Raw genomic sequence first — 15,344 nt, 5'->3', positions numbered from 1 at the left:
CACGGCTCATTTGTGCTGTCGAGGGTACCAGGATTTCATTCCTTTATGTCCGAATAAAATGCCATCGTTTGGCTGCACCACATCTCAATTATCCATTCATCGGTTAGTGGGTGTTTTTGGTGTTTCCACTCACTGGCTGTGATGAACAGTGCTGCCCTGAGCATTCGTGTACACGTTTTTGTGTGCACGTAGGTCTTAGCTGGATGCCTGAGAGTGGGGGGAAGTTTGAGACTCTTTTCCATTTGACATTCCTGCCCACAGTGTATGCGAGTTCCAGTTTCCCCACATCTTCACCAAGACTTACGACCTGTCTTTTTTATTAGAGTGGATTTAGTATTTCACTGTGGGTTTGATTTGCATTTTTCCTGATGGTGACTGGTGCTAACTAAGCATCTTTTCGTGTGCTCATTGTTCATTTGTATATCTTCTCTGGAGAAACAGCTATTAAGACCCCTTGCACATGTTTTAATTGGGCTTTCTTTTTATTATTGGACTTTAAGAGTTCTTTATGTCTTCTGGATCCAAATCCCTTGTCAAATACAGGATTTGCAAATATTTCCTCCAATTCTGTGAGTTGTCTTTTCACTTTCTTAATGGCATTCTTTGAAACATAAAAGTTTTCCATCGTGATGAAGTCTAACTTTTCTTTTGTTATTTGTGCTTTTGATGTCATTTTAAGAAACCATTGCCTAATACAAAATCACAAAGCTTTACTCCTATTTTCTTCTATGTCCTTTATAGTTCAGCTCTTAAATTTCAGTCTTTGATACATTTTGAGTTAATTTTTTTGTATATGTTGTGAGGTGGGAGTCTGGTTTCACTATTCGCATGTGGACACCCAGTCGTCCTGGCTCTCCTGGGTGAAAGGGCTGTTCTTTGCTGGCCCCGCCCCCAATGAATGATTTTGGCTCTCTTGTCAGAAACTCCCTGGCTCTCAGTGTGAGGGCTCCTTCCCGGACACCCAGTTCATTCCGCTGGCCTACGTGTCTCCGTCCTTACGCCCCTGCCACACTGTCTTGATACCTTTATTGTTAAGTTTTGTTGTAAGTGTTGAAGTTGGTACATGTGAGTCCTCCGGTTTTGTTATATTTTTCCCAATTGTTTGGCTGTTCGGGCACATAGCACGTTTTTCAGACATACTTATTGCTTGGTCACTTGCGGTCTCACTTCCTTGATGGACCAGCGAGCCTATGAGAGTCTGGCTGGCCTTCATCGTTAGGTAAAAATTCCCTCTTCCTACACGTTGGCCTCCCCTTCACAAGGCATCCAGCCTGTAGGGACGTGGATCATTCTGGCTGCGCCGTTTGAGCCCAGGACAAGGCAGTAAAAAGAAGGAATGTGGGGGATGCATCTGGTCCCTCAAGCAGGAGATCTAAACTCATCGTGCTCCCACCCAGGCCCGGCCGTCCCCCTCATCCCTCAGGGTCAGTGTTCGGGTAGCTACACACCTACCTGGATCCACCTGCGGCCAGCGCACCGGCGCTCCTCTCGTGCCTCTGTTGTTCCCAACACTCTCTTCCCACATCCCAAGCGTGCGGCAGCCTGGCCTTCCCGGTGGCATCTCTGGTCTGCTCCATGTGCCTTTGATGGACCCAACAGGCGTGTTACCTGAGCTGCAGGCACTGAGTTCGCTGGTACAGGAAAGTTTTTTCCTTCCCTGTGGGGCTTTCAGTCCTTGCCTTAAGGACACAATAACACAGAAGGGTGGGGAGAAGGGGGTGAATCAGAGGGCAGATCCTTTACAAAGGTTTCAAGATAAGCAGACCTGCTGCTGGTGCCACAACACTAAGGGCTTACAGCTTTTACCTTCCTTCAAAATACGGCCCTCAGCTGGGAGCTTTTTTAATGACTGAAAGTGATAAAACCCAGTCCGACTTCTTCATCTCCACGGGGTGCTGGGAGTGTTTCTCCATCGTCTCTCTGCAGGGTAGGGACAGCCTGTGCACTGAGGTCAGCTTGGCCCAATGCCACCACTACTGACTGTGTGAACTTGGACCTATTTACCCAACCTCTATGAGCATAGCTTCCTCATTTGTTTAATAGCGATACTTCCCTCCCGGTGGTGGGAGCAATTAGGGTTCAATCGAAGGAAAGTGTTTATTATCAACAGTAATGCTAGTTAACCATTTATTGAATGCTTTCTTTGTGGCAATCCCTATGTTAGTGTTCAAACTAAATTAAGTGGGGTAAAGGAAAGATTTCTTGATCTCCAGAGCCATAAACTGGAGTGATTTGAGCATCTGCTATGTGTTTAACCTATACTGGTCTTCATGTGTACGTTTAATTCTTCAAGGTTTGAAAGAAGCCAATTAATTCTACCTCCTCCCCATTACAGATTCTAAACCAGCTGAGAATTACACAGAGGAGTCACTTACAAATAAAAACAGGGATTGTACTCTAGGTGAAGGCTGGACTAACACCTGGCTCGGACCTACAGCCAAAATGCACCTTCAGCCCTGAATGGTGTGACTCAGTGGGAATGTCATCCCATAAACCGAAGGGTTGCGGGTTCAATTCCCAGTCAGGACACATGCCTAGGTTTCAGGTTTGGTCCCCAATTGGGGTATGTACAAGAGGTCACCAGTTGATGTTTCTCTCCCTTTCTCTAACCCTCCCTTCTTCTCTCTCTAAAGAAAGAAAGAAAAAAAAGAAAATGTACTCCTTTTTGTTTCCCAGTTAAATCCTGGTTCCAGACTGCAGAGCCAGCAACGTGGAGAACAGGGGCACTAAGGGGCGGTGTCCTGGGGATTGATGTGGGGCTCTGAACATGGTAACATCGGTCCTTCGGCTGCTTCCCAAGCCAGGGCTCTGCCCTACGCACTCCTGTAATGCTGGCTCCGCTAGAGGTCACCAACTCTGCTTACCTCCTCATAAGGACAGCGGGATCTCTGGAATGCCGTGCTAATTCTCCAAATCATGCTCTGCATGCACCTTGAACCCTGTCGATTTCAGTTTCTTTATAGCCACTTAATGCTCTGTGACTGTACACAGTGGGTTAACCTGTGCGAGCCCTGGATTCCTCTTCTGTGAAGTAAGGGTGGTCGTACCCAACCCATAGGATGCTGAAGGACTGGAGAGAAAGTGCTTGGTCGGGGCCTAGGTCCGGACAGGCCTTCACCAGGAGCCTAAGCCTGGTTCAACACCATGGGGAACTCGGCCTTTCCCTCTAGACGCCGAGCCTTCTCCCTGTGCGCTGGGCATGCCTCTTCTGGGGCCCAGTGGTCCGGGACAGGTCTGTGGGCTGGCGCTGGAAATGCGGATTTGGAAGCAACAAGGCAGGTTATTGAAAGACAAGCACTGGTGCACGGTGGATTCACAGAGGTTCACTGTCTGGGTGGTGGGATTCCAGGCCCCTGTGGCAGACCTCCCCCCCTGGCTGGGGGCGGGAGGGGCCCGGGTGTTTGCGGAAGTGTCAACACCCCGTGCCTCCCTTCAAACCCATATTAAGGACTGTCTCAGGCAAAATGGTGAAGTAAGCACTGGTTTCCCCAAGGCACCCACTTCCTCTCTCAGCAGTCTTCACCCAGCCAGTTAGGAAGACGGGTGTCTGAAATATGATTTCACTCTAAGCAGAGGGCAATGGAATCTATGCCAGTTGCAGCCCACCGCCTGTCGTACAGCACGTGAACTACAGCACAGCAGTTTTTACGTAGATGGTTGGGGGGGAATCAAAAGAAGGATATTTTGTGATATGAAAATTACATGAAATTCAAGTTTTATTGGGACATAAATAAAGTTTTATTGGAACACAGCCACAACCATTTGTTTACCTATTGTCTATGGCCAGTTTCAACAGAGCTGAGTAGTTGTGACCATCTAAATTATTAATCCTCTGTTCCTTTAAGAACAAGTTTGCTGATGCTCTGCTCTAAGGTGTTAGAGATTCTGTGTGTTACGTGCCCGACGGGATCTGCAGTTGGAGGAAGGGACAAACCAATGGGGGGTTGGGCATGGTGGCAGGGCTACAGAGGAGACGCTGGGTGGGAAGCTTTCCTGAGAGCCTCCCACCTACACTGACTAGATAGGCTGAATGTCTGGTCCTGCAGGCGGGGCTGCTTCTGTCCTCACCGTGAGAGGCAGCATGGCGATGGTGGGCCTCAGGCCCGTGACTCCTGCTGTGTAGACAGCAGGACTCAGAAGTGGATTAATAACTTTTGGTGGGCCTGTCCCCCCAGCCTCCCTGCCAGGCTGGTGGCAGTGGTTTTACCGGAGGCCCTCATCTTCCCAGACTCCTTCAGAGCCTGCCTGGGTTGGCCCTGAACAGCACATTCATCTCTCCCCTCTCTCTCTCATTTCCACAGAATTTGCCTTCTGCCAGGTGGATGCCTCCATCGCCCTGGATCTGGCCCTGGTTGTGCTGTGTGACCTGCTCCAGCAGTGGAACCAGCTGGCCCATGGGCTCCCAGTCCTGCTGGGGTGGCTGTTGGAAGAGGGCAATGACCTCCCGGTCTGTGTGGAGAGCGAGCATCAGGTAGTCCTAGGGTCTCAGGGCGGTGGAGGGGAGGTTGGATGTCCTAAACCCACTGGATGCAGCACCTAATGGGCTTCCTTGGGCCTGACATGCCTGCAGAAGCTGTGCTTCTGAATGTGCAGAGCAATAGCCGGTTAGGAAACTTTCCAAATGCCCATGGCAGCCTGCTGCTGTGTGCTCCTGGGACCGCTGTCGTGCTGGCTTTTGGGGTTCTGGTCTATGCAGAGAGAGGACTTTGAAAGAGGCTCCTTGGAAGTTGAGAGGTGAATTATGGAGGACCCTTACTAGTCAGCATTGGAGGAGCCAGAGGCTCCCCATGGCTGTGTCTGAAAGGGAAACATTTCCAGAGAATCAGGGCCCTTCCAAGGTATTTGCTGCTTGAAGGAAACTATTAGCCCCTCCTGGTGAGACTAGTCAACGTATAGGAAAACGGAGGACTGAGACAAGCAGCAAAGGCATCTTGAGAACTTAAATTCATATCCACCCGTGTCTGACTCAGATGCCCTTCTTGGCATCACCAGCAGGCTGAGAGTTCAAAGAGCAGCCTGTTTATGGGAAATTCAGAAACAAGATGAAGTGTCTGTGATAAAATGACCTTGCAGAGCCCAATGTTACAGAACTTTGATTTCATACTCAGAGACTAGTTAGTGTCTCGAGTTTGGTAATTTGCTGTTTGTTCTGCTGCTGAGAGTTCCCTTCCTCCCTCCTCACTGATTTCTAGATGTACCTTTTAGGTCTAGGGCCCGCTGTCATATTGAGGTCCCATTTTCAGCACCAGGCCCCCAAAATATCTTGGCTTGGAACCACAAACACATCTCTATCAAAGGTCATGTTAAGTCTAGAGAAAAAAAAAATGCCTCTCCAGTAGAGAAACACAACGAGTGAAAATAGAAGGTGACCTTCACCGCTGCAAGTGGTTTGTATCTGCTCGTGCTGACAGGCAGGAGCGGGCCCTCTCTCTGGTGGGGGAGGGGACACACCTCTTCTGCATCTCGTAGGACTCTGCTCTGACTGGGGCTTGCAAACACCCCCTGGAAGGTTGACTTTCGGCTTTTTCATTCGATTTAGGTGGAAGAAGACTACCTGTTTGAAAAAGCAGAAGTCAACTTTTGGGCCGAGACCCTGATCTTTGTAAAATACCTCTACAAGCACCTCTATCGCCTCCTCTGCAAGTCCAGCTCAAGTCCCCTCAGCCCTGACCAGCTCCACCATCTTCAAAGGACAGCGTCAGAGCAGCGCCACCTCCTTTCCCAGCTCTTGGAAGGGCTGCCGCCAGCCGCTGAGTTTTTGAAGACAGTGGAGTTCACGAGACTGCGCATTCAGGAGGAAAGGACTTCGGCTTGCCTGAGGCTGCTGGCCATTCTGGAAGGAAAAGAAGGGGAGGACACCCTAGTTCTCAGTGCTTCGGACTCTCCAGCAGAAGCAAGTCGGTTAACTCTTCCAGGAACAGAAATGGCTTGTTGAATAAAGAAGACTTTGGGGGTGGGGGTGGGGGTGCGGGTGGATTAGTCTCTATTAAACCTGCAGGAAATGTGTTGAACATAAATTCAGATATTTTTTTCCCTTCATACCTCCCTGACTTCTGTGAGGCTAGTTTTCTTACAGAGGGGTTTTTCTTCAGTTCACTCAGTCCAGGTAGCCTGGTTTATTGAAGCTACTGTAGGAAGTGAGGCGACCACACTGAATATTCACTCTGTTTCCAGGTGCGGGCCACCTGTGGGTCTGAATTAGCCTTTCTCGTCCCTCCCTCAGGACCTCTGCCGCCCAGCCACCGCCAGCCTGCATTTTCTATGAATCGACTGCACAGAATTGGATTTTGACACATGATTTCCACCCCCCCAACTTTGGTTTTTTTTTTGGCTCGATGTAGGAGCTGGATTTGTTGGCGAACAGCCCATTTGGTCAGAATTCCAAATTTTATTCCATTTTAGCTAAAGCAGAAATATGTTCCAAATGTGGGATCCTGAGAGTGTTAAGGATAAACTTCGTACAAATAGTTTCGTTTTTATTGCCCGCATGTGAGTCCTGAGTGACCTACACATGCCATCCTAATTATTAAAAGAGCCATTGAGAGCTCCTGCCCCCAAGAAAATGTTTGCACTAATGCCAGGAGACCCGATTTTGCCACCCAGTGAAAGCATAGAGCCTTGGCTGTTAGAAGGAGCCTGGGGAAAGGAGAGCCAGAATGAATGATGTATTTTTTGATGCCTACACTGTTTACTATCATTTTCTTAGTGGCAATAACAAGAAGTTTCTCACTTAGGATGCCAGGAATCACATTTATACATTTCAGTCATTGAATCTAGACGCTGGAGGGTTTTCTGCCTTTCCTAGCCTAGCCCTCTTCCTCAGACATCCAGCAGGTGTCACTCTTGCACACATTTTGCTGCTGGTCCTGTTTTTCCCATTGACTTGCCATTTTTAAATTGTAGTTTCAGAGTAAGTGTAACCCCCAGGCAGTTATCTTGAAATTCATACCTTGGATGGGCCATAGCCTTATCCACATTCATTTTTTAAAAGGTTTTATTTACTTATTTTTAGGGAGGGAGAAAGAGAGGGTGGAAAACGTCCATGTGCTAGAGCAACATTGGTGGGTTGCCTCTCCCACAAGCCCCTGACTTGGGATCTGGCCGACAACCCAGGCGCATGCCCTGGCTGGGAATCCAAATGGCGACCTTTTGGTTTACAGGACGACACCCAACCCACTGGGCCACACCAGTCAGGGCCACATTAATTTTTCTTCCTGGTCGTCTGAATAAGCCATTTCAGCAATGGTATATAAACTTGGTCCAACTTTTAGGATCTGTAAATATTTTTATATACTCAGGTAAGCAGTCACTTAGAATTCTATTATTGATGTTAGAGGGTCTGAGGGGTACAGTTTATGGGAGAGAGAGTTGGGTATGATCATTTCCTACTGCAGAAAAGAGTTATATTTCAGATAAAATGTCTCTCTTTGAAAGAAAATCATCTAACACTAAAAACACAGCCATATTGGAAGTATAAACCAAGGACTCTATAGGGAGAGGCCTGGAGAAAAGTTAACTTTGTGTCCAAAGTTTTGTCCTAAAGAGAACAGGAAATTCCCTGGGTGGTTTTACACCATTCAGGTCAAAATGTGTTTTGTTTTTGTTTTGTTTTGGGGTGGTGGTGGTTGTTTGTGATCCTGAATTGACTTCCTGGTCAGGCATCTGTGCAGCCCATACACATTTGATGGAAAAGTTGTCAGCCTAACATTTCTTTTGCTCTGAGAAGACTTGGCTGGTGAGAAGTCAGGGCATTGTTGGCATAATGTGCTGATAGCCATGGTAGAATATCATGACACTGACCCCAGCAAAGCCCAGCATTCCCTTTTTTCCATTTAAAATGAAGTAAGAACAGTTACACAATAAAAATGTTTTATGCCAGCAGGTGCTCTGTACAAAAGTATGTCTATGTGCCGCCTCCAGAATCCTACCGGGCCTGCAGAGTGGGTGCTTTCGTAGCTGTTGGCTAGGAGGAGTTACCTCAGGTTTGGACCTTGGCTGGCCATGGCCAGCCTGGGAAGGCAGCAGGGACAGATGTGCCATAGTTCTGTAGCTGAACTTCGGTTGCTGGCCTCCAGGAGCAGTGGCTAGGGAAATGGCTCCCTCACACTTTTCCTGATTCCTGAAGAAGTTGTGGAATACCTCCTTTCAGGGCCACCCTCAAATTGTTGGGAGTTATTTCAACAAAGAACAAAACAGTCAGGATTCTGGGAGTGTCCGCCACCAAAGTCCAGCCCTGTCTAGGACCCAGAGTAGGTTGGGTCAGTCCTAAGAGGTCACTTCCCTAGAGTCCAAGATTTGGTGGCCCCTAGCTCTGCATTCATGATTCTGTGGACCTATACCCATCTGGCCACAGTCCAGAAGGCTGGCTTCCTCAGTTTTTTATGCTTTGTAAATTTATTTTAATAAATAAGATGGATCACACTTGTTTATCTTTTAAACACCTTTAAGAACCCATTCGCACCTTGACAAAGGTGAGGAGTAAATCAGGAACTGTCTTAGTTTTACCAGAAAACCAAAGTACAAGAGTACTTGGTACACAAAAACTAGGTGAGTTGCCTAAAATCGCATGGCTTGCAAGGGCAGTCTGAACTCCAAGCCCTAGATTTCTGATCCTAAAGTCCTTGCAGCCCTCCCCTGACTCCATTTCCCTGGGCAGGTGTGAAGGGAGTACAGCAGTGGGTACTGCATTCAAGCTGAACTCGAAGGAGTCCAGTTCCATTGCCAGGCCTAGCTCACTCCCTTCCAGGTTAACAGAGGAAATGAGCTCCTACTGGAAATGAGGGCAATGAAATGTAAGAAATCAGATCAATTCGGGAAGGGGGCATGGGTCCTATAGTTTCCTTCCCTGATGGACACTACAGGATCTTCCAACTTAGGCCCAGCAATAACCTAGGCTGCTGGGTGTGCAAAATCATGGGCCGGGCTCCAGCTTTTTGACAAAATACTTACAGAAGGGGAGTGACAAGTGTCCTGCACCAGACTTTTTATCTACCCAGAGTTGGGACTGTCAGCGGCTTTAGCTTCACTGGGCACTAGGGGGTGTGTCTGCCCCATACCCAGAGGGTGCCCGTGGCAAAGCATTTCCCAGCACAATATTCTGGGTTGTGGGGCTGGCAAGAGGAAACGGCCGGGGGGGGGGGGGGGGGGGGGGGGGGGGGGGGGGGGGGGGGGGGGGGGGGGGGGGGGGGGGGGGGGGGGGGGGGGGGGGGGGGGGGGGGGGGGGGGGGGGGAGCTCTTCATCTGAGTCCTCAGTGCACAGAGCCTGCCAGCCACAATGAGCAAAGGCGGGGAGGGAAGGGGTCTGGAAGGTGCGCCAGCCCAAGGCTGAGGCGAGCGGGGGAACTGGCTGGCAGCTGCACCCCAACCTCCGCGAGGGCTGAGGAAAGCCGGACTGACCAGCAGACGGACAGTGTGGCGGGAAGTCGCCTCCATGCCTGCGCGTCTCTGCCGTCCTTTTCCTCCCGTCCTCCTGTAGACTCCCCCGCCCGGGACACCCCGGCGCCGTTCCGCGCCTTTGGCCTGGCTCAAGGTCTTGTGACGTGATTAGCAAAGCCAGCGCCTTGTTCCTCAGCCTCTCAGCCCTAACCCGCAGGCCCAGGAGTTCAGGCCCTGTTTTACTGCAGCCGGGCGGGGAGCGGGGCGGAGAAACCAGCCAGGCTCCTCCCGACAAGAGTGCCGCGGTAGCCGCGCGCTTCGCCGCCCCCCCCCCCCACCGTGTCTCCACGTGCAGTCGGGATAGAGCCTCCCCCCACCGTACTCAGGCCCAGAGTCCCTACCACAACCCTACAGCCGCGGAACCCTTTGCAAACCAACGGGGACGCGCGGACGGTTGCATTTTGCAATTCCCGCGCCCAGTATACAACCCAGGGTGGGAGATAAAAGCTCCGCAATTTTGCCTAGCAGGATCGGGCGGGGAAAGACACGTCCAGGGCTGCAAAACCCCGACCACGTTAAACGTGCTGGGGATTTCCAACACGCAGCCCCGGAGAATGGGAGCCGTATCTTCCCGCCGCCACTCAACAGCACCCTTCTAGGCCGAGCTCTCCAAGACGCCTGGGGCACTGCGGTAGCCTGCCCCGCCCCGAGGCCTCTTCGCCCCCTCCCGCAGAGGAAAAAAATTGGCGGCGGCCAATAGGAAGCCAGGGAGGTGTCTGACGTCCGCTAGCCGCGAGCCGGAGGGCGGCGTTGCCTGGAGACCTCAGCGGGGTAAGAGCTCTGTCCCCTCCCCCGGCACGCCCCAGCGGCTGCCGTGCTACGGGGCTCTATATAGTGCGCGAGCTCGCGGGCCAGTGAGTTCCAGCAGTTTGCGATCTGCCGTCGGCTCCGCGCGGGGGGCGGGCCGGGCACCCCGAGGCGCGGAAAAGCGCTCTTTGCTTTTCTTTCTTTTTCCCCCACGCCATACTCTTGGGCACCCCTCAAACCAGTCCACTCTGCTTCCCTCTCCCGCTTTTCTCGTCCCTAGCCAACTTTCGGTCCTTCCCCGCCCCTCTCCCGTTATTCGTCGTGGCTCGAGCTCGGCCGCGCCGCCCCGAGGGTTCCTTCGGACCTCCCTGCCTGCAACTGCGACCATTACAGAATCCAGAAACATGTCGACCACACTTCTGTCCGCCTTCTACGATATCGACTTCTTGTGCAAGGTACGCGGGGGAGCAAGGAGAGAGAAGGCAGGCAAGCAGGAAGCCCTTCGAGTTTTCAGACTTTGCCTTCTGCCCTCAGCTTTTGGGGGACCCCTCTCCACCTTGACTTTTGGGGTGGGGAAAAATCCCCGAGTTTGTAGAGGTTGTTGCTTGTGTCTTGTGGCGGGGAGAAGCAGGGAGGGAGGAAGGGCTGGAGGGAGCGGCTGAAGCTGTTTAGTTTCTAACCGGCCGACCGCGGCCACGCTACCCGGGGCTTCCCGGACAGAGTTTGCGCAGCCCCAGCCGGCGGCCCACGGGCTGAGGATCACGTGTCGAAACCCAGCGCGGCCTGGAGTGGGAGTCCGGCTCCTACCAACGCGAACTTGATTTTTCTTTTCGCGTATATGGGCGAAGAGGGGGGGCGGGGAGCGAGTCGAAATCCGCAAAAAAAAAAAAAAAAATCAGAAGACTGGCAGTTATTCTGCAACTTGCCCCAACTCTTCTCTCCTTTGCTCTTTTTCATCCCTTCTCCGCCCCCCTCCTTTTAGCAGACAGAGAAATCCCTGGCCAACCTCAATCTGAACAACATGCTGGACAAGAAGGCAGTGGGGACGCCCGTGGCCGCCGCCCCAAGCTCGGGCTTTACCCCGGGCTTCCTCCGACGGCACTCGGCCAGCAACTTGCACGCGCTCGCCCACCCTGCGCCTAGCCCTGGCAGCTGCTCGCCCAAGTTCCCGGGCGCGCCTAACGGCAATGCAGCGACCGGTAGCCCGGCCTCCTACGGCACCCTCAAGGAGCCGTCGGGGGGCGGCGGCACGGCCCTGCTGAACAAGGAGAACAAATTCCGGGACCGCTCTTTCAGCGAGAACAGCGAGCGCAGCCAGCACCTCCTGCACCTGCAGCAGCAGCAGAAGGGGGGCGGCGGCTCCCAGATCAACTCGACTCGCTACAAAACTGAGCTGTGCCGGCCCTTTGAGGAGAGTGGCACGTGCAAGTACGGCGAGAAGTGCCAGTTCGCACACGGTTTCCACGAGCTGCGCAGTCTGACCCGCCACCCCAAGTACAAGACAGAGCTGTGCCGCACCTTCCACACCATCGGTTTCTGCCCCTATGGGCCACGCTGCCACTTCATCCACAACGCGGATGAGCGGAGGCCCTCGCCGTCGGGGGGCGCCTCCGGGGACCTGCGCACTTTTAGTGCGCGCGATGCGCTGCACCTGGGCTTCCCTCGGGAGCCGCGGCCCAAGCTGCACCACAGCCTCAGCTTCTCAGGCTTCCCATCAGGCCACCACCAGCCCCCTGGGGGCCTGGAGTCGCCGCTGCTACTCGACAGCCCTACATCTCGAACGCCGCCACCACCCTCCTGCTCCTCGGCCTCGTCCTGCTCCTCATCAGCTTCATCCTGCTCATCTGCCTCAGTGGCCTCCACGCCCTCTGGCGCCCCGACGTGTTGTGCCTCAGCTGCAGCTGCAGCAGCAGCAGCAGCAGCCGCCATCCTGTATGGCACGGGGGGCACAGAAGACCTGCTGGCACCTGGTGCTCCATGCACTGCCTGCTCGTCTGCCTCGTGTGCCAACAACGCTTTCGCCTTCGGTCCGGAGCTGAGCAGCCTCATCACACCACTCGCCATCCAGACCCACAACTTCACCGCGGTGGCTGCTGCCGCCTACTACCGCAACCAGCAGCAGCAGGGCCTGGTGCCCTCCGCGCAGCCCCCCAGCGGCACCCGGCGCACCCCTCCCTGCCAGTGCCGCCGGGCCACCCTCACCACCCTTCAACTACCAGCTGCCATGCCGTCTGTCCGAGTCACCCGTGTTTGACGCGCCCCCTAGCCCTCCTGACTCGCTGTCTGACCGCGACAGCTACTTGAGTGGCTCTCTAAGCTCTGGCAGCCTCAGCGGCTCCGAGTCCCCCAGCCTCGACCCAGCCGCCGCCTGCCCATCTTCAGCCGCCTCTCCATCTCCGATGACTGAGGCAAGAGGGCGCCAGTGAGAGGAGGAAGGGAAGACCGATTCTGGGGGTGTTGGAGGGTGTCCCTGCCATCTCGCCTGTGATACTAGGGAGTTGGGGAGGTGATAAAGGCCACAAGCAGACTGCAGGCTGGACCGAGCACTTGGACTCGAACTTGTGTGCCAGGAGGGGCCCTGCCCCTCCCCTTTCGGTTTCCTCTTGTTTTGTTTTTTATTATTATTTTTATTATTATTACGAAGTTTGATTCTTGTTGAGCAAAAAAAAAAGCCAACGAACTTTTTGTATTGATGAACAAAATATTCACAACTGGCAGTTGTGATGCGAATAGAACAAAAAAAACACAAACTTTCTAAACTTATTTAGATCTCATGAGTTTGGGACTTTAGGAAAAATCAGCCCAGCACCAGCAGCTACCGACCACCATTCCGTATCTTCACTTGAAAGCATTAGTTACAGTCCAGATGTGGGAACTCTTATCTTGAAAGAGGTTCCTTATTGTCGTTTGTCTCAAACCAGTGTAAACACACCAGCCAAACCACCACCTTGCTGAACCCTAGAAGCTTTTAAAATTGAATATTCTGCCAAGAATATGCCTTGATAGTAGGTTCCATAGGTTTGTTGTTTTGGTTTGTTTTTGTTTTTCCCGGAGTTCCATGTGTCTGGAAAAACCTTGCATCCAAAGTTTCCTACTGGGTTACTGGTTTCGTTGCCCCCACTTAGTGGGTGTTTAATTAGAACCATGTTGTCTGCTCTCTCTGGAAGCCTTGGGCAGACCTTAGTTTGTCATTGTTGGTGAAAACTGCTGAATTTTTAGCTGTTTTTGAGTTGATTCGCACCACTGCACCACAACTCAATATGAAAAAAACCTATTTAACTTATTTATTATCTTGTGAAAAGTATACATTGAAAATTTTGTTCATACTGTATTTATCAAGTATGATGAAAAGCAATAGATATATATTCTTTTATTATGTTAAATTATGATTGCCATTATTAATCGGCAAAATGTGGAGTGTATGTTCTTTCACAGTAATATATGCCTTTTGTAACTTCACATGGTTATTTTATTGTAAATGAGTAAAAAAAATCTTAATTTAAGAGATTGTAATATTTATTTCATTAATTTCTTTCCTTGTTTACGTAAATTTTGAAAGATTGCCTGATTTCTTTACAGAAATCTATCTTCATGCTGTGGAAGTAGCTTAAGGAATATCTCAAGTGTTTTCTTAGAATGTATAATGGTTGCAGCCCATCCAACTTTAAAGAAAAGCGACCACACACCTTGCAATCAGGCTTCTTCTCATTCCAACTTTATAAATTAGGAAGAAGTGTTTCTGTTTGCTTATTCCACCAGATCTACTGTGACATACTGGCTTCTACAAACATGTAGCAATAATGGGGGGTAGTCTCTCACCAGTGCCTTGGAAGGGCCAGAACCAGCCTTAAAACTTCCTCAACCAAATAAGTATTTGTCTATTAGTTGCTTGTGAGAATTTGAATGTAGGATGGGTTCAACTGACACAAAAGGAGAAGATTTTTACCACTTTTTTTTATATAGATAAAAGTGAAGAGGTCACCTCTTAGTGCTAAATAATAGTATGTCTTACATGAATATGCCTTGTTTAATTACAAAAAATTCCAAAACTTGTATACATTTTTTTTTTCCCCATGTAGAAAGGCGGGAATGCTTCCCTGAACGGTGGATGAATGAGCAGTAGTTTTAGTTTGTATGTACGTAGGTACAGTTGGAGCACTATGTATGTATGTATGTACTCGGGACTACTTTAACAGAAGTATATTTGAATGTAACAAGATAAGTCAACTTGAGTTGTAATATATTTTGGGGAATCAGTTCACTACAAATTGTGACTGTAAACATTGTACTGTAAATGTTTTGTAGTTTCCCCCAATAAAAATTTTGGGAAAAAAATTATGCATGTATCAAATAGCATTTTTTTTTATTTTTCAGGGAATATCAAGCTTCTCATTTTATCAGACCTGGCCCAGGTCTTGGGTTGGGGGCTATGATTGGGAGAGCTGGCAGAGCCTGCCCCTCCATATTTTATAGTAAGCTCTTCAGCTGAAAAGTAATTATTTGGACTGTCAAGGGCACTAGTTAGCTGTTCCCCTTGGTAATAAGATGCATCTCAGTGTTGGCTGTTGGCAAGGCCTGGCTGAGAGGCCCGAAGGGGTGTGGCTCGCCTGTGAGTCACCAAGTGAATCACGTGTCTGCAGTGGCAGCTGAAGGTCCGATTTATTTTTTTATTTTTTTATTTTTTCTGGGACGGCTGGAGAATAGAACTGCTAGGGTGGGGAAGGGAAGAGGGGCTTGCCTGGCTGTGGGCTGCAGGTCCTGGAAGTCCTAGACTGGAGGTGGGGGCAGGGGGACTGGTTAGGCATGGGATTGGCCTGGACTTTGGAAAGCCTGGTTGTGTCCTTGCCCCGAGAGGAGGAGGAAAAGGGACAGAAGATTAAGCAGGTTAAACTTATATCTGGGTAACGTTTGTTTATGAGGACAGCTTCCTCTGGGAGTGAGAGCGCACATGTTATTTATGCAAAAGACAGCGCCTGTGACGACTGAGAGGCCAGAAAGCAAATGCAACCCAGGTCTCTAGAAAAAAAGGAAAAAAACCTAGCAGTTTGCTGATTCCCAACATAGTTGAACAAAAAAACCTTAGTGCGTCTTTTCCTACAATCACTTTAAAAATGTAAAAAGCAGGTTCATAAATCAATTCATGTTTTTTCTTCATCCTCCTC

General features: G+C 50.5%; 2 protein-coding genes across 5 annotated transcripts in view; both read left to right on the top strand.

Moving 5' to 3' along the window:
- The window catches only part of THADA (THADA armadillo repeat containing), a 287,667-nt gene extending 279,243 nt beyond the window's left edge, over positions 1-8,424 (top strand). For 3 of the 4 annotated variants that reach the window (XM_036027907.1, XM_036027906.1, XM_036027909.1), the window contains 2 exons: positions 4,302-4,471; positions 5,540-6,017. In XM_036027907.1, the coding sequence (XP_035883800.1) occupies positions 4,302-4,471; positions 5,540-5,935 (566 nt within the window). In that variant the 3' untranslated portion in view covers positions 5,936-6,017. Of the gene's footprint in view, positions 1-4,301; positions 4,472-5,539 lie in introns of all 4 variants that reach the window. The other variant, XM_028514640.2, reaches the window with a different exon arrangement.
- Positions 8,425-10,263: 1,839 nt separating this feature from the next.
- On the top strand, positions 10,264-14,520 carry ZFP36L2 (ZFP36 ring finger protein like 2). Its single transcript, XM_028514557.2, is given in 4 exon segments — positions 10,264-10,637; positions 11,168-12,328; positions 12,330-12,540; positions 12,543-14,520. Coding segments are annotated over 4 exon segments (1,470 nt in total). The 5' UTR covers positions 10,264-10,586; the 3' UTR covers positions 12,590-14,520.
- Positions 14,521-15,344: the final 824 nt, after the last annotated feature.

The sequence above is a fragment of the Phyllostomus discolor genome, chromosome 6 (genome assembly GCF_004126475.2).
Source record: "Phyllostomus discolor isolate MPI-MPIP mPhyDis1 chromosome 6, mPhyDis1.pri.v3, whole genome shotgun sequence".
NCBI classification, from domain to species: domain Eukaryota; kingdom Metazoa; phylum Chordata; class Mammalia; order Chiroptera; family Phyllostomidae; genus Phyllostomus; species Phyllostomus discolor.
Note: the sequence above shows the minus strand (reverse complement) of the source record. Positions and strands in the feature narration are given on the sequence as shown.